General features: G+C 37.3%; 1 protein-coding gene across 1 annotated transcript in view; it reads left to right on the plus strand.

Moving 5' to 3' along the window:
• LOC128866252 (diuretic hormone receptor) overlaps positions 1 to 19,403 on the plus strand; it is a 106,756-nt gene that overhangs the window by 75,205 nt on the left and 12,148 nt on the right. Inside the window, exons 6-10 of the mRNA XM_054106836.1 lie at positions 3,467 to 3,547; positions 6,954 to 7,024; positions 7,155 to 7,265; positions 11,034 to 11,222; positions 11,523 to 11,638. Of these exons, the coding sequence (XP_053962811.1) occupies positions 3,467 to 3,547; positions 6,954 to 7,024; positions 7,155 to 7,265; positions 11,034 to 11,222; positions 11,523 to 11,638 (568 nt within the window). The remainder of the gene's footprint in view (positions 1 to 3,466; positions 3,548 to 6,953; positions 7,025 to 7,154; positions 7,266 to 11,033; positions 11,223 to 11,522; positions 11,639 to 19,403) is intronic.

Genomic DNA, 19,403 nt, shown 5'->3' on the forward strand with positions numbered 1-19,403 from the left:
CATAAAGACTTGGGTCTTAAGACTTCTAAAGTCCAGTTACCACAAGAACTCAAGCCGGCCGATCATCAACAACGTCGTGTCTTTGCTGATTGCGTCGTTGAAATGCATGAAAATTATCCGGAATTCCATCGAAAAATCATCTTGAATGATGAGGCCCATTTCCACCTCGGTGGCTTCGTCAAAAAGCAAAATTGTCGGATCTGTGGTTCAGAAAATCCAAGAGTTACTATTGAAGAGCCTCGCTATCCTCAACGTATTACTGTTTGGTGCGGTTTATGTTTCGGCGGAGTTATTGGACCTTACTTTTTCGAAAATGAAGCTGGAACAACAGTTATGGGGAATGGATTGCGCTATCGAGAGATGGTTAACGATTTTTTATGGCCGGAATTGGATGGTATTCATCTGCACAACGTTTATTTTCAACAAGACGGCGCTACGTGCCACACAAGCAACGAAACCATTTCTTTGAATAACAAAATAACACCTCTTATTGGAAATCTTTTATTATACTTAGAACTACCTATTTGTTAAACAAAATTTGCACGAAGAATTTTACATGATAAACGGTGTAAACATTGTGGAAAGAAATACTGAATGCAGATTTTTTCTGCCCAGTGCATATACAGTGTACTCTCTCCCCATAGCGGAGGACATCTCCCATAAGCGGTCGCTTTTTTCAGTAAAAATCACAAATCCTTTAGAAACTTTTTAAATGTTTTTCCTGAGCGATCAACCCTTCTATAACTTATTATTAACTTTTTTTACACTTTTCTCTCATAAGCGTGCACCTCTCATAAGCGGAAAATTTTTTCAGTCCCTTGGGCGCCCGCTTAAGAGAAAATTCAGAGTATATCAAAGTCTTCAGAATAATAAGAGGAGTCGATTTAGCTTCTTGTGTGTGTCCCTCCGGCCGTCTCAAAGTGCGGCCGATTCCCGAAAATCTGGCCAAAACTCAAAAAATTAAGTAATTGATTCAAAATTTCTTACTCGGGGGTTTTCGGGGTCGCAAGGTAGCAAGTGCTAGCAGCTGAATCTTGTTTTATTCAGTAACCATTATTTTTTTTGAGTAACCTTTAATAGGTTTCAAAGCAGCATATGACAGCGTTGTATTACTATACAGTTTGAAAACTCAAATTTTATAAAAAAAATTGCAAAAAATGTATCTACGTATTGCTGCAGCTAAAAATTTTGTGTCGAGGTATTGATATGTACAAAAGATTTCTCGTATTTTACTAACCTTCCGAAGATGATTCCATTTGGTTTTGTTCAATTTACTCCATTACAAAATCTTTCAAATGTGTACAACTTTCACTATTCATCGACAGTAATACGATGCTCAAACGAAGGCCACGTTGCGACTGAAAATACAGAGGATACTTAGGGTACTTAGGACGTTGGTATGAACGGTTTTCACTTCTCAAGGCATTACTGTAGCCAACCCAAAGACAAAAAAACTCTAGCTAGAAACTTTTTTTTCGACTTTTGGCCAGCTTTTTGGGAATCGGCCGCACTGTGCGTCTGTTCGTGCGTACTATAACTTGAGAAAAAATTAAAATATATTTATAATATTTCCGTACATATGACTCTTTGTGCAAGACTCTTTGGTAGACTCCAATATGAAAATAATTTTCAAAAGAGAAAAAACGCGATATCTCTGTTGTTGTAAAGCAAAATTATTCAAAATATTGAAAAATGGTATCTTATGGATAAGTGCGCGTATCTCGATAACGCTTAATAAAGCTTGCCCAAACTTATTGCACTTATTGCCTTCCACCTCCTTCACTTTCGAGATTGAGAACGCCCACGTTTTATTAAAATTCATATTCAAGTTAATATGTTATTTTAATATTAAATTTTCGTCCATCCCTCCCGTCCATCGCCTGGTGTTAGAATCTATACTTCTCAATATGAATTTTACTAAAATGTGCGTGGGACCGAATTTTGCACTTCCTTCTTTGTTAAACAATAAATTCTCAACGAAATATACCTAAATTTTTTGCTAATGGCTACACTGCTCTGAATTATTTGATTTTCTTAATACATAAACAAATTGATACACATAAATATACTTGCATACGCGTACTACCCATATGTACGCACGCTCGTATATACTAGGTTGTTCAATAAGTTTTGCGGTTCGATAAGAGAGGGCGTTGCTACTAGCCTACTTTTTTTTAATGTTATGTTGGTACACTCTTCATGCGATCCTATGTGAAGTTTCCCTTCAATCTGTTAATTCATTACTTGTAAATGAAACCATTTAGTATCGACGCGTCTCAGCATTTTCTACAATGAAAAAAATCAAGTATCGAGCAATGATTGAATTTTTATTTTTGAAAAGTTTAAAAGCAAACGAAATATATGAACGAATCTTGAAGGTGTATGTATAAGGATTTTTCGCCAGTAAGTAGTATAGCAGGAAAATGGCTAGCTGAATTTAAAATTGGTCGTATAAGTGATGCAGGCGATCCATGTCAAGGACGTCCAAAAAGCAGCAAGACCAGAAATCGTAGAAAAAATGCAGAATATCGTATTGGAAAATCATCCAGTAACTGAAAGAGTAGAATTTAGTAGAAGCCCTAGGCATCTCAATAGACAGTGCAAGCAATATTTTGACTGAAGTGTTGGATTTCAGAAAGCTGTGTGCACAATGGATGCCGCATTCGCTAGCAAATGGAACAAAAACTCATTCCAATGCTACTTTCTCAACAACATTTAGAGAGTTTCCGAATGAATAAAATGGATTCTGTGCGTCGGTTCATCACTATGGAAGAGACTTGGGTCAATCATCATGCTCCTAAATGAAAACAGGAGACTAAAGAGTGCTGTGAACCTGGTTCTTCGGCTCCAAAACGAGTTCGTTCCTAGAAATCGGACAAGAAGGTGTTAGCATCAGTTTTTTGTGATGGGAAAGGAAATTCTGTTGGGGATTACCTGCAAACTGGTAAATCCATAAATTCTGAATATTATTGTAACTTTTTAGGCCAGCTGAAAGCAGAAATTCGTGTAAAAAGGCCAACTTTGCAAAAGAAAAGTTCATCATTTTTTTCATCAGGACAATGCACCGTGTCACAAGAGCATTTTGAAAGTGGCTAAATTCCATGAATTAATGTTCGAATTGTTGGAGTATCCACTGTATACCCCAGATTTGGCCCCTAGCGACTTTGATCTGTTTCCAGACCTAAAAAATGCATGCGTGGAAAGTGTTTTTCATCAAATGATGAGGTCAGCCCTGCCACACTTCAGGGATCGAATTCATAAATTGGATACTCGTTGGGAAAAGTGTATTGATGTTTAGAAGACTATACTGGATAATAAAGTGTATTTCAAGCCATAATTTTTTGTGTTTTTCTCATCGACCCTCAAAACTTATCGAACAACCTAGTTCTCGAATATTGCAATTTTATCGAAAGAAATTCCATTTCCATTTTCACCTCATTTGTTTCTTTTCTGCGCTTCATTACAGGTCTTTATTTGTATATGCTGGTAGTGAAGACATTTTCCGGTGATAATATACGCTTCAACATATACGCAATAATAGGATGGGGTGAGTATTAAGCTCTGCTTGTATGTGTGCGTGCCAGGGTATGAATGTAACGTTGAATAGCCTTGAGAACATATGTACCATACTTACGTACATATGTATGTCCATGCGCAAGTGTTTGTGGGGAAGTATTTTGCTGCGTCAACGGTAAAGGCGAGTGTACATACATACATACATACGTTGGTGATTTGCACGTGTGTGGGAGGGAGGCAGATAAAATCTTTCATTAGCTCCAATGTGGTGTAAATTTTCATGAATATAAATTCACAGAATGACAGAATCTAAGTGTGAACAAATACAACTCGTGACTAGTTATGCACATAAATTCCTAATTAGATTGGGATCAATTAGAGGTTGAAATTAATATACCATTCGCATGCAACGGTAAGACAATTAAATGATAAAAAAGGAGCGAATAACCGTTACATGCGTACACACACAATCACAAGTATATTCGCATAAGCGAAGGAAGGACATTTCCCAGAAGCACAAGAATAAATATATATTTAAAGTTCCTAAATTGTGTTCTTGTTCTCATTTCTATTTTCATACCTACATTGGAAAATGTTTTTTTAAATATTTCTTGTCCTCCTTTGATATTTCCATGTCCTCATTAAAATTGCTTACAACTCTTGTTGGATGTTTTGCTGAGCTCCTCCTGCAATTTGTGATGTGAGCCGGGATGTTGCTCGACAAATAGAGAGACTTATAGTTTTATCCCACCTCGAACAGCAGGCAAGAAGCGTTTTCATGGCGAAATACACACTTTTTATGACTGGTGTTTTACGCCCACAGTGGGTTTTTTGGCCATGCCCTACCGAATGGTAGTCACTTACAAATTCATGCGGCAGCGGCTTACGCTCTTATATAAATATGATGGCGTGAGCATCAGCGTCGTTGGTTTTGACGAGCTTGCCCTCCAATTTATGTTGTCCTGTAAATGGCGGCGGCCGAAGCAGAAAGGGTTTGTGCGTGACTACCATTCGGAATTCAAAGAGAGCGTAGATTCGAATCTCGGTGAAAGACCAAAATGAAGAAAACGTTTTTTCTAATAGCGGTCGCCCCTCGGCAGGCAATGGCAAACCTCCGAGTGTATTTCTGCCATCAAAAGGCTCCTCATAAAAGAAAATATCTGCCGTTCGGAGTCGGCTTGAAACTGTAGGTCCTTTCATTTGTGGAACAACATCAAGACCCACACCACAAATAGGAGGAGGAGCTCGGTCAAACACCCAAAAAGGGTATATATATATATATATATATATATATATGTATATATATATAAATAGAGGTAACTTTTTCGGGAAGCTAACACCGTATTTACATGGACTTCGTGCAGATCTCTCTATTCGGATACAGGAGTTTGAGGGTCATGCAAAGCCAATCTTTCCAAGTAGGCAGAATTGGAACAAGGGAGAAATTTGCACTGAAAATGGTACCGCTGCCTTCACTGATGGCACCAAGGTGGAATCGAGGGTCGGAGCAGGGAGTTTTCTCTAAACCAACCAATTACGCTATTTTCTTAAAACCGCTTACAGCTAGTGCTTTTCAGGCAAACGTTTTTGCGATCCAGCAGGCATGCACAATGCTTAGGGAACATGGGAGCGAGGAAGATATTACCATTTTTTTTCGGTAGTCAAGCTGCGATCAAAACTCTAACGGCGCAATGGTGCAGATTCAAACAGCGCAACTCCTGTAAAGAGGAGATCAAATATCTTGGGTGAGCAGGTAACATTTCTCTGATCTGGGTTCCAGCACATACGAACATAAAGGGAAATGAAATTGCTGATAAGGACTGAATTGGTCTCAGAGATCATGGTATGGTATCAAAACGGCGCTTTATTGCTACTTGAGGAGCGCCAGACTGGCACTTCAACCATTTCACCTACCTACCCACCTACTGAATTCGATTCCAGAAAAAAAGGCTTAAAGATGTTCTAGTGTATAGATTTAATTTCGCATAAGCGTATATTCTTGGAAGGAGGCTACTTTGAAGGCGGTGTAATGTACTTTTTTTTTAATGAATTCCCGAAAATTTTTGACAGATTTCGATATGGTATGTTACTTGAACGCTAATGCCGTAACCCACACTTGGCAATTCAGTTACTCGTTTTCTCTATTTACTTCCGCTGAAAACACAATTCAAGCAGATGGAAAAATATTTCGTCCACATTATTAGCCTGCTCTGACATCCGACATCCCTCACCTCTTAAAAGGTCGCCCAGGTTCCGAAATCTTTTAAAAACTCCAAAGTTTATGGACGACTCTTTTGGTGTTTTTGCGGACAGCCAGTTTTCGGGTTCTTCAACCTTTAGGTCACTATGTGCGTATTAAAGTAATTTTAAGCTGAGGACGAGTGCTCATCGTCACCATCATCATTAGCACTATAGTTTTGTGCAGACCATTTACTCCACAACAACGGTTCTTCACTCCGCTCGATCTTCTAGTACGCCTTTCCAGTTTGTGATTCCTATTTTGCGCAGGTTGGCAGTAACCTCATCAATCCAACGTTTGTTTGGTCTCCCTCGATCTTTCCTTCTAATTGGTTGTATATGGAGCGCTAAACTGGTAGCTCCCCCCTGTTGGGAATTCTGTACATGTGCCCCAGCCATCTGATGCGTTCACTTTTTATAAAGCGTATTGTGTGTCCGGAATGCGTATCAATTCGTGGAGCTCGTAATTGCATCTTATCCAATATGTTCCGCCATCTCGCCGGATGGGACCATACATACATTGTTCGCAGTATCTTACTTGCACATCTCAGTATGTTTTTAAGTACCCATGTCCCGCTGCTGTATTTTAGTATGGGTCGTACAAGCGCTTTATATCGTACATTGCCATCTTTTGAGCTCGAGACTCGAATTTTATGTGTGCAAAAAATGCTTTATTTTCCGCGCTTACTCGGCCATTTATTGGCACACAAGAGTCAGAGTTACTGCTGATGAAGGGACCTAATTATTTAAATTTGACGACTCTCTGCATGCATTCACCATCGATTCAATGGGTACATCATCACCCGGTTTCTTTGCGAAATGCAGGACGAGTGCTAGTAATAGTAATTTCTATACTTCATTGACTTAAGTTCAGTCTAAACTTGGCTTGTGAAGCCAATGTTAAGAAAACAAAAAGTGCGTCGGAAATTTTATATCAGCCGCATATGGGTAGCAACTAGACTAAGAAAGGAATACGCATAAATTCCAAAATAACCAAATAACCAAAATTTAACATTTCCTTTTCCGGTCGTAAAATATTCACGAATTTTAGGTGTAAACGCATATATCTTCCTCCAGAATATATACATACATACATACATACATACATACATACATACATACATACGCACATAATTACATACACACATACATATATGCATATAAATTAATGTTTTCACATTTGAATATTTTTACCGCAGGTGGTCCCGCAGCATTCGTTGTCAGTTGGGCGATTGCCAAAGGACTTACGATATCCTATGATGTGGAGCAGGTACGAACTTTCTTATTGATTTTGAAAATTTATTGCAACAAATACCTAATACTTAAATATTTCTCTACTTCCGTTTCGTGCTTTTTTTTAATGTTCTCCTTTCCTTCTCAAACATCTGCGGTTTCAATAGTTCGATATTGGCTGCCCTTGGATGCAGGAAACCTATGTGGATTGGATTTTTCAGGGTCCTGTATGTGCGGTGCTGATTATGAATTTAATATTTCTACTCAGAATAATGTGGGTAAGTGTTGCGACTCCAACGGACTCAAATAAATGCATATGTATGTGTGTGAGAATAAAATTTGTCTGTTCTAAGAATAAACTATGAAAGCGAACATATTTTCTTAGCACATCACTGCTGCCTTATTGCTCAGCTACAGTTCATTGCACGAATAAAAATTTATAGTCATGTCATTTTTTGTGTACTGCCTTAATGAGAAAATTAAATTATGTACACTTATTTGTGTATGTATGTGACTGCGAGTGTGCACAGCAATTATCCACACTTAGAGCAATAAAATGCTCCCCTTAAATGTGAACAGAAAATGAATGGTTTTTCCAGCGAACATCTACGTGCTTATTATGTGTGGAAATGTTTAAAAACAAAATGGGATTTTTTTATATGCATGTGTATGTATGTGGACACACATACGTAACAAGTGAAAAAGTTGAAACGACGATGAGCACCCACTCTGAACATTGTACCAAACACACGTACAGTAACTCACACCTTATTTGATGCAGATACGATTTTTTTGTGAAGTGTGCTTTATTTCATAATATGGCATTTTGCGGAATAGGTAAAATAGAGTACGCATAATTTTATTTATTTTGCTGTATTTAATTTCTCAATATAAAACGCAAAGGTTAAGTTAGTTAGTGCTGGCTGATCAGTAAAAAGATTTCACTTAGACCTCTGGGCCCCTTGTGTTGCCGGTGCTTTGTATTTGAAGGCGAAGATATTATTTTATGTAATCCTTAATGCACCTCTTCGGGAGTTTTAACAACCTGTGCAGCCTATTGCCAGCAATATCCTTCGAGGATGAAAAATATGTTGATCCTAGGTGCAATTGTCGAGTCCCACGAAAAGGAGGACAATGGCAAAGTAGATATGTTAGAGTACTCCTAGCATTCGCTTCATTGTACGAGTTACACGCATCGCTCTGGACTAATCCTATTTTGTCTGAATGATGGGAGTGAGACAGTCTCCCGTCAGTACCCCAGCCAATATTTTGCAGTCTTTTCTAGAAATTGATGAAACAAAGTTCAAAGTTCCAAGTTCTTTGAATAATTTTGGCTGTTTTGTACTAAATTGAGGATTCCCATATCAACTGCGTTTTCAGAGCTAATTCCTCATTGAGTACCGTTTTCAGAAACGAGTGTGATGGGTATATGTCTGATGTGCTCAATCCCTAACCCTAGCTTTTCCGCGTGTGTGCCGATCGTCCAATGACCGGTAAACACGGCTAGGAGTTTGGAAATTGAATTGCGAGAAGTCTAAAGGAATTTCTGAGTCCTCCGTATATTGTACTGTGGCCAAAGGGTTTTCGAAATAGCACATGAAGAAATGGAGTTCCATCTGATCTGCACTTTCCTGAGAAAAAAATTGCTCTGTAATGACGCTAGGCTTTTTGCCAAATTCAACTTGTGGAAATACGTAGTCGGACCTTCTGTTTGAATCCAGAATGTTGCTGTGACCAGAAAGCCTCTGTTAAAATTGTTTTGACACATTCAGTCTTAGAGCAGATCTTTTGGCTGAGTTTCTTAATACTAATTTGATTGAATGCCAGTAGAGAGCTGTGTTAGAGTTGTGCTCATAGAGACGGTTACATATATTTCTGCTATCCTTTGCACACTTTCCAATCTTTTGACGTAAGTCACTTTATCACACGCCGACCACCATACTGTTGAACTATAGAGTATTATTGGTCTAATGACCGCCATGTACGAGTGTATCCAATATGTGAGTCAGAAGATACGCCCCAATATTCTTCTGCATGCGTAAACGGCATTAGAAACTTTCTTTGCGCTTTCTTCCACACTTAATCTCCATGGAACTTTGCTATCCACAGCACTATCTAGGTATTTAGTCACTTTTTTTGGTATCAACTCAACTCCTCCAACCTCGAAGATGACCAGTTTGGATTCTTACAATTCCTTCTGAAGATTACGAAGTCTGTCTTAGAAGTAAATCCATCTCCAATCCTACCAATTCCGTCCACTTTTAGATCTCTCTAAGCGTCCTTGTAAGTAATTTCCTCATCGTTTGTGGACACCTACCTGAGATGATAACAGCCAAGTCATTAGCTTATGCCGTAAATATAAATAGGTTAAGGATTATTTGGTTGTCAAAATTTTACACAGGGAATTTGGGGTCGCTTGATTTCAAACGTAGACTGCCACATTAGGTTAGGTTAGGCCTAACAGGAGCGTTGTGATGCCACTGCTCGACTCGAGAGCCTCATTTATTTTTCTTCGTAAAACCATTTTGTGGCTCTTATGAAGCGCAGGATTGGTATCATCCCCACACCAGACTGCTCCGTAAGAGAATTGAAAATTTATGTGCCCAGAAAACCTGCTTCGATTTTAGCTAAGGCTTGACAATGGCAAAGGAAGGGCTAAACTGTTTCTTCCTATTTCCCATCTCTACAACTTCTACAATATACATGGCAGAAAACTCCTAATCTCAAGGAATGTCTGCCAAATAACCCATGACCGGTTATACAAACCACCACCTTCGAGATATCCTTTCTTGAAACGCTACGGATTACCTACGCCTTTTTCGTATTTATTTGCGGCCGCAGTAGCTAGGCTATTTCGAATGTGTCTTCATCTTTCTATGACCTATTGGTCTCTTGGATAATGTTCTTTTTGATTATTAGTTTAATCGTGGCCATAGGACCATAGGTATCCCAATAGTGCTTTTATCACTGAACAGCTGAAGAGCAGTACCTTTCCTGGTTAGCTCTTCGGCTTTACAATCTTCCTCAATATCTCTGTGCTAGCCTGGAATACGACACTAATATCATTTAGGGCTGCTCGGTATTCCTGTGCAACCTTTGATCTTAGGGTTGCTGCATTTATTGATTTAATGGCCGACTGGCTATCCGGCATCCGGTTATTGTTACTGCGTATTTAGATACGTAGCCACTTCTTTTGTAGTTAGAACTTCTGCCTGGCAGACGCTGCAGTAGCCTGGTGGTTGACGGGTAGTCCAAGTCTTCATTCCTTCGAAAATACTCCATATCAACATTATCGTCTAGCTTAGAACCAACTGCAAAAAAATCTAATCCGCCCCTTCTCCATGGCTTTGGTGTCTGCCACTCTCTTCTTGACGGTATGCTCGTCTTGAAGAGTCTGTCGAAGGTGTGGCTAGGAATAGAGTAGATCATTTCTTGTTTGTGACTATTCAGAGTGTGCAAAGTGGAGGTGTGGCGCTGGTCTTTCCATTGCCGCATGAAAAACCAATATATGTTTATTAATAGCAAATGAAAATATTGAAATGAACTACTTGAAATTTGGTTGCTTAGTAATTCTTATTAAATTTGAGACTTATTATTACATTCACTTTAAAAGTAATTTAAAACTACACTCATTCTCATTTAGCCACCGGCCAGAGTCCACTTTTTTGTTTACCTCTCAAAACTTGTTGTGTCGTGAGATTAAATTCTCTATTTTTGTCCCTAAAAAAATGTAGTTGCACAACCTGGTTGTCAAATTTTTTCATCGCACCATCTATTGAAGTCCTTTGGTTTCCAAATCGTAGCCTTATATAATGCTTTTATTTATTTTTGCTCAAGACGACATTGGCTATAATTGCCTTATTAGGCTTGTGTAAGCGTCGTTTACGGCGGCAAGGCATATAAATATTGATGGTCTAAAAGGATTTTGTCGAATACAATAGTTAGCCCATCATTAATTGTAAGCTATTTATCTATTGTTGTTATTATTCATACTATCTACATACATACGTAAATATGCACCTACGTTTGTTTGCATCTCTTTCCAGGTGTTGATAACAAAACTCCGATCAGCCAACACTGTGGAAACGCGTCAATATCGCAAAGCGGCCAAGGCCTTGTTGGTTCTCATTCCGCTCTTCGGCATTACCTACCTGGTGGTTTTAGCTGGCCCCAGCGAAAGTGGAGTAATGAGTCATATGTTTGCTGTAGTGCGGGCATTGCTGCTCAGTACCCAGGTATACAAATAAAATAGAATAAATAGTACGAACAAGAGAAGCAGTGAATGGGATTTTGTTGAAACTTTATGAGTAATATTGCAGAGCAAGAATGAAAACAAGAAAAGAGGTCGAGAAAATAAATCGAATATGAATGCCAGTGAACGGAGTGCTGGTTCTTCTTACGCATTTTATATATTTTCTCAAAATCTTCGATGATTGCTTTGATTTCATTTGTATTATAAATATTGTATATTATATACTTTGTGTATGGGAGTATATATCTATATGTATGTATGCATTTTTTTCCTCGTTCAACAGGGATTTTCAGTGTCATTGTTCTATTGTTTTCTCAACTCTGAAGTGCGAAACACACTGAGGCATCACGTTTCCAGATGGCGCGATGCGCGGAATATTCAGCTGAATCAAAGCAGAAGGTGAGCTTGCAGGTGATTAGTATGTATACTCGATTTTACTTCTAAGCAGGTTTCGATGTCTCAAAGAGTAAATACGAAATATGGAATTTATAACTTAATCGACGCTTATTTTTAACCCTCGTTCGCTTACGAGGTCTACTTCATAGAAAACTAAGTCACAAAAAGTCTCTTTAACTTTTTACAATATTCGAAATATTTTTTTTACCACATTTTGTTCGTTAACACCTCTTAAATAAAGGTTTAAAATTTTGTACAAAATTCTGAGAATTGGTTTATTTGTGGCCTTGAATGTAATAAACAGAAAACTGAAACAACCTTGAAAAAACTTTATATTTTTCAGATTTGTTCAATGTTGAAAATTTTGCCATAGAGTTTTATAAAGTGAAATATTCTTGGTTCCTTGGCGAAATATCCTTAAAATTTAAATTTAATTTTTTGAGATATTCTTGATTCCTTGAAGAAATATCTTTAAAATTCAAATTTTAATTTTTTAAATCTTAATATTTTCATCTATTAAATTGTTTTAAAGTTTTAATTTTAAATTTTTTTTTGTTAATTTTTTTGAGATAAAATTAATTAAAATTTTAATTTTTTTTAATTTTTAATTTTTTCTTGTTTTGTAAATTTTTTGAGACAGACTTGGTAAAATATAAATATGTATGTATATGATTCATGTAGAAACAAAAAATGCGACCATTATTTATCCACACCCATCGTGTCCATATGCTGTTTATTTTGCGTTGGGTGATCTTTGAACTCCACTGATCCGATTCCTTCATATAATGCAAGGTGTGCATTACTAAAGTTAAAATCGTTACAAAGTAGAAGAAATATACGGTCACTTTGCTTTGTTTTCTATATTACAAATGGAACAGTTGACTCGCCGTTACTCTTAGAGCGCATTGATTTTCACATTTCTCGAAAAAATCCTCGGAATAACGACTTGTTCGTCCTAGAGTGGGTTAGAACTATTTATGCCTCAAAAGCACCTTTGATTAGAACATTGAATGAATTTAACCATATTTCAAGTTCTTCGACTTTTGATTTACGGTTATCTAAATTTCAGTTCAAATTATCACTTGATGACTTTTTTAAATAGTATCGAAACATGTAGGTATATAACAAGTCTTACAAATACTCTTAGTTTTGTGTAGTCTGTAAGAAATCTTGTATTAAGGGGGCATTCTAGTCTAGAGGCCCGAATTTCGAGCATTTTTTGACGATGAATAAAAAAAAAGCTATTGATATTTTTACGATACATTTTTTTATCATTTATTTATTCATATATTAGGAGCACACAAAATAAATTTGAAAAAAAAAATGAATTTTCATGGAGTTATGCGTCCTTGAAGTGGAAGGGGGGAAAAAGGCAGTGTCCCCGTCATCACGATTTCTACCCTTGTGGTCATCTGAAAAAAAAAATACAAATTCTTAATTAATATGAATGTCATTATCGTATGAACCAGAAAAAACGGAAAAAAAAATTGTTCCATAAAATGGCGGCTACTCAAAAAATTGAGGTCGATTTTTCTCTTATTTTTAAGCTTTCTCGAATTGTTTACACATATTAAAAAATTGAAATTTCCAGTTTTTCGAGCTTCATACGATAGAGATATATTTAAGGAATATTCATGACAAATTTCAAGCAAATCGGTTGATTAGAACTTGAGATATCGTGCCGACCGTATCGAAAGAAGTAGTTTCGAGAAAAACACGTTTAAAGTTCGCCGACCGCTCAAACCAGTCCAGCTGTCGCGTCACTAAAATAGTTGTAGCTTCGAAAATAATTCGAATTTTGAAAAATCCTTTTAGGGAGATATTTTTGAATAGTTAAACTATCAAATTTTGAAAAAAAATTTTTTTCGATTTTTTCAAATTTCTAGACTAGAATACCCCCTTAATGGATTTACTAAATGAATACATGGAATGAGAAACATACAAGCGCCAAAAAGTAGGCAGTTATTTCTCACTAGAAATTACGAACCCCAAGTAAAAACTCAGGAAAAATAGCCTAAAGTGTATCTAAGATAAGGTATAGCTCTCTCTCTTCTTTTCCTCTACGTTATATCTTTTTTCTCTCTCGCGGAACGAAAATGTCCAAAACGTTACATGGCCTAGAAATGTTACTCTCCACTCTCGCTCGTCCATCGACGCCTAAGAAGTTTCACTAGAAAAATTTTTTTCGTGTAAATTGCATAAATTATAATTATTTTATGTGAAAACAGGTATTTTTCACAACATCTAATCTTCAGATCATTGAATCTACTTACATATATAAGAAAACGAGACCTCTAATAATGCCACTTGTCACTTTAGCTATCGTTGCTTATCCCTTTAGACAAACCGATAAACATTTAAGTACTATGCGTGTAAATGTGTAAACTCTTTTGTATGTAAGTATGTATTTGTATGGATATTTAATTTCAATTTCAATGGAACATGTGGAATCGCTGCTTGAGTACTTATAAGTAAATATGAGTACACACATACATACAAATATTACGCGAACTGATGCATCTCTCCTTATCTGAGAAATAAGAAAAGCAGGAAGCTCGCATGAATCGTTTGAGTCGCTTTTCGTTGAATTCGCTTTTTCCCATTCACTTTTTCATTCAATCTACTTATTTAATTCATTGAGTGCCTCGTTCACAAAATTAAATTTTGAAATACACCGTACACATGAAAAAGGTCGGCGTGGCACGAATTTTCTATTCAAATAGCAAAATAAAATAAAAGCTAGTTGCAGTGGATTGTAAAATTATTTTTCCGGGTGAAATGAGTTTAAAACGAATCTTGTTCATACGCAGCAACAGCCACTTTGCGCCCAGCTAAGGATTAACAATTCCTATAAACTCTTTTTTCTAATTTCATGAGGATGCAGGGAAAAAAATTTGCACAACTTTTTGAGAGGGCGGGCAAAATCAAATCCCAAAAGTAGTTTAGCTAAAAGCACATAAAATATGTAAGTGGATAACGGCTGAAGGTAAGGTTGGGAAACGTTGTCTGATGGGTACTATTGTGTGGGCCTCCCAATTACATTCTGTGAATGGAACTATGATATTTTGAAAGAAGTAAGAAATAATTTTGTTATACGGTATAGTTCAGCTCTCTACCATTTCTTGTGGCGTCCAATAGGCGTTTAATGGAAATGCGCTAGGAATCTTGAAAAATGCCAACTGGAGGGCAACATCAAGATGCCCAACACACTCATACCTTTGTAATTACGTGGTATTATGGTTTTTAAGCTAAGATGGCTTCGCAGAGGAAATTTATAATATCCATGCAAGCTTTTAATGAGGGCTTCTTACTATGGAAAGTAATAGTAATAACATTTTTGATTTTGAAATTTTCAAATACTTTTTTTTAAATTTTCTCATCTGTTAAAGGCTCAATGGATGCTCAGAAGCTTCAACCCGACTTGAACAATCTTCATCGTTGGTGCGAGACGTCGCGTCTGTCTTTGAATATTAAAAAATGCGTTCATTTAACATTTTCGAGTCGTCGGTACATTTTCAACCATTTCTAATAAAGTACTTTAAAGTGTAACAGAGTTTAAGGGTTTTGGAGTTTCATTTGACTTTACTTTAAAGTGTAACAGAGTTTAAGGGTTTTGGAGTTTCATTCGACCCGAAATTTTCCTTCAGTGGTTACATTAATTTCTTTTCTTTCAAAATCGTATTCGTTTCTAGGCTTCATTCGCCGCAATGCATCTGAATTTGCTGGTCCGTATACCTACAAATTGCTGTGTACGGCACTGGTTCGTTCTCATTTGGAGAGCTTACGACCAACTTTCGCTAAATATTATATAATACAGCGCATTCAAAAAAATTTTCTTAAGCAGACACTACGTTCCCTACGATCTGACTCTCCTGTTCCATCCCCTATTTCTCAGCTAAAGTTAATTAATTTAGAATCTTTAGAAAAGAGAAGGACAGTCCTTTCACTTTCGTCTATTTTCAGTGTTGTTAATGGCATTGCCGACTGTTCAGATCTACTTGAGCGGATAAGCTTTAATGTTCCGTAAAGAAGTCTTTGCAATACTTAACCTTTTTATGGGGTAAACATTAAGACTGAATTTAGGAATAATGTGCCTAATACTCGCGCACTTCGAGAATATAATTTATTATCCAATACCAGAATGCTTTATTTCGTCTTAGCTAACCCTAATTTTGTAAAAAATTTAAATTTAGTTACTTGATATCAAGGAGCGCTCAGTAAAGGTGGTGGCACTAGACCAACAACAATGTTTTGTACGTTTGGTTTTCACGACAAAGTTGCAACCAAAGAATGAATTCGGCTTGTTTCATTCTCTGCTGACAGCCAGATAGACACGGCGAAAGAAAATACCAAATCAGCTGATTCACCGATACCACCTTTAATAGATTCGCCTTGCTAGGTGTTGTATACATTCTGTCAAAAAAATATCGGGAATTTTTCATTTAAAAAGCGCGCGTTATATACATGTGTATATTTTTTTTTGTTGGAATGTTGGTACAACTGTCCTCTATAGTGTCGCCGAGTTTGAGCGTGATCTGGCAATTAGTTTGTTTTTAGCATTTAATTATATCAGTCATCCGCAGGTGTGCGCTGAGATTTTCACTATGGATAAAAATATCAAACAAAGAATTTGTCTTAAATTTTGTGGTTTGAACAAAGTTAAGGAAATGATTCTGGAAAACCATCATTTAAGTTTGAGGGAGGTAGCTCGTGACCTTAACATGCCTCACGAATCAATTCGCAACATTTTACACCATCAATTGGCCATGAAACACGTGGATGCTTGACTCGTTCCAAGGGAGTTGAATTTCTTTCTAAAAATTCATCGAAAGAAGGTGGCTGAAGACATGGTTGAGCAAGTGATTTCGGACCCAACGTTTATCCAGCGCATCATATCAGGTGATCAGACGTGGGCATATAAGTTTGACATGCAAACCAGTCAACAGGCGGCTGAATGGCGCTATTCACATGAGCCGAAACCCAAAAAACCACGTTAAAGTCGGCTAAAAGTGAAAGTCATGCTACTCGTTTTCTTTGATTATCTTGGTTCTGTGCACTAGGAATTCGTTGCAAATGGTTCTGTGGTAAATAAAGAATATTATTTTTAAGTTATGCGACGTTTGAGAGTGAATGGGTGTAGGAAATGGCCCAATTTGTGGAAAGAAAACTCATGGATCTTACACCATGTTAACGCATCGTCTCACAAGACTCATATTATGAACACGTTTCTGACCAAAAACTCAACAAATATCATCGAACAACCACCGTATTTTTCGGATTTAGCCCCCTGTGGCTTTTTCCTTTTCCCAAAACTTAAATTGCCACTCTGCGGACGCCGCTTTGAGTCGATAGAGGCCATCAAGGAGAGTTCGCTGAAGGAGCTGAAGAAGATCTCTTCAAACGCGCTCAAAAGGTGCTTTGGTAACTGGGCTAAGCGTAGGCATTTGTGTATTGTTTCGAATGGAGCCCATTTTGAAGCGACAAAATCAATTTTGATGATTTTGATTTTGATTTTGCGTTTTATTGAACAATATCTGGTACTTTTTTGATATAACGTATATATGCATTAGGGCGGGTCGATTTAAAAATCGCTCATTGCTCTATAAAAATCGTATTCTAGGGATCAAAATAAGAAGCTTTGCCGAAGGAACCATACCTCTAAAACGAATTCTGATGTCCCCCAATTTGGGTCGAACGAAAAATCCCACTTTGGCCCATTTAGAGTGCTCCAATCGAGTCCAAATGTATGACCGACCCCCACTAACTTTGGACGGCCGATCCACCCATGCCAGTGGCACACCCCCTGGAACTCCCCTGGGGGGTTCTCCATACAATCATTTCAAAATATCACCATTTTTGGCCTTTACATGAGAAAAGAAACTAAAAAGTTCGACCCAAATTGGGGGATATCAGAATTCGTTTTAGAGGTATGGTTCCTTCAGCAAAGTTTCTTATTTTGATCCCTAGAATATGATTTTCACAGAGCAATGAGCGATTTTTTTGCCTCCCCACAAATCGACCCGGCCTAATATGCATGTATTGTTATATTATGACGGATGATTTTTTAGCTATTATCTTTTTAAACAGTTGGTTTAAACAGCTGACGCACGTTTCCTGTTTTGTTTCACTGTCAAACATCTTCAGTTTGGTCTATAATTTAACCACGAATCGTCCTACAAAGGAACAAGGCTTGCAAATCATTGAATTTTATTATAAAAATGCGTTGAAAAGTTGGCCGAAGATCCACTTTTTCATCGAATAATTGTGTTCAGCGACGAAGCTCATTTTTGGATCACTGGGTATGTAAATAAGCAGAATTATCGATTTTGGAGTGAAGATCAGCCAGAAGAATTGCAAAAGCTACCAATGTATCCTCCAGGCTGGAGGTATCATTGGGCCGTACTTCTTCAAAGATGCTGCGAATCGTAACGTAACTGTGAATGGTGAGCGTTACCGTGAAATGATATCCAACTTTTTTTTTGCCCAAAATGCAAGAGCTTGACTTGCATGACGTGTGGCTTCAGCAAGACGGTGCCACATGCCACACAACACGCGTAACAATGGACTTGTTGAGAGGCGAGTTCGGTGAACATTTTATTTCTCGTTCGGGTCCTGTCAAGCCTGCTTCAATTAACGCATTGGAAGACAACATGAAAGCATTTATATGTGAGATACCGGCCGAAACATTGGAAAGAGTATGCCAAAATTGGACTAAGCGGATGGACCATTTGAAGCGCAGTCGCGGTCAACATTTGCATGAAATAATCTTCAAACATTAAATAATATGGACTGTACTATCGATTTAAATAAAAATTTCATGCAGTTTTCTGAATTTTACGTGTGGTTTTTTTTTAAACTTGCCAAATTTGGTTTGCTTTTCTTTACATTTTCGTCTAGTCTGAAAGGTGTTTTGTGCTGTAGATTATTAAAATAAAATAAATATATAAATATTTGTATGTATGTGCGTAAAAATTGCCAACTGAAGCTGCTGAACTCGAGTAACTAAAGGTTATCCAAGCATTTGCTTTATTTAGTCTAATTGTTTTCAGAGTGCAAAATTTCCGCTCCAACGCACTTTCCACTTGAGCCACAAAATGTTGCGCTATGTTTTTTCCATATTTAAATGGTACTTTTGCAATCGTGCAACAAAAACGTAGGTTGTATGCTTATAAATGTTGCAACATTTGCTAGTTAGTTGCTGTTGCACAAAGTCACTATTTGAGTCTTAAGTGGTGGCGCAAAGAAAGCTAACGACATTCGTATCGTTACAGTCTTGAAAATCCCCAGTGAGTGTTCGTACAATTTAATGACTTCTTGACTTTTTCACAACATCTTACACACACGGGCATGCATGTGAATGTGTACTTATACATACAAACATACACACCATAAGTGTGTACTTACTATGTATTTATTTATTACGTAGTTTGTTGAAGTGAAATTGACATAACGTTAAGCCAGTTGGGGCGTGCACGGTCATGTGCTCCCACTGCGTAAAGAAAACATTAAACTCTCAACTGTGGAGACTAAACGACGTTATTGGAGGTCAACATTTGAAATTTCATGTATGTATGTATGAATGTGTTTACTTATACATAGTCCCATTGATATTCCGCAATTTAATATGCAAGAAACTTGCATAGAACCAGAGTGCTTGTAAGTACATGCAACAACAAATGCAAGTGATTTGCTTACAAACTATTCTGAATTTTTCGAAACATCCCTGCAAAGTTTTCTTAAGTCGAAATGCATACAAAATTTATGAAAG

This window comes from Anastrepha ludens, chromosome 6, assembly GCF_028408465.1.
Source record: "Anastrepha ludens isolate Willacy chromosome 6, idAnaLude1.1, whole genome shotgun sequence".
Lineage (NCBI taxonomy): Eukaryota > Metazoa > Arthropoda > Insecta > Diptera > Tephritidae > Anastrepha > Anastrepha ludens.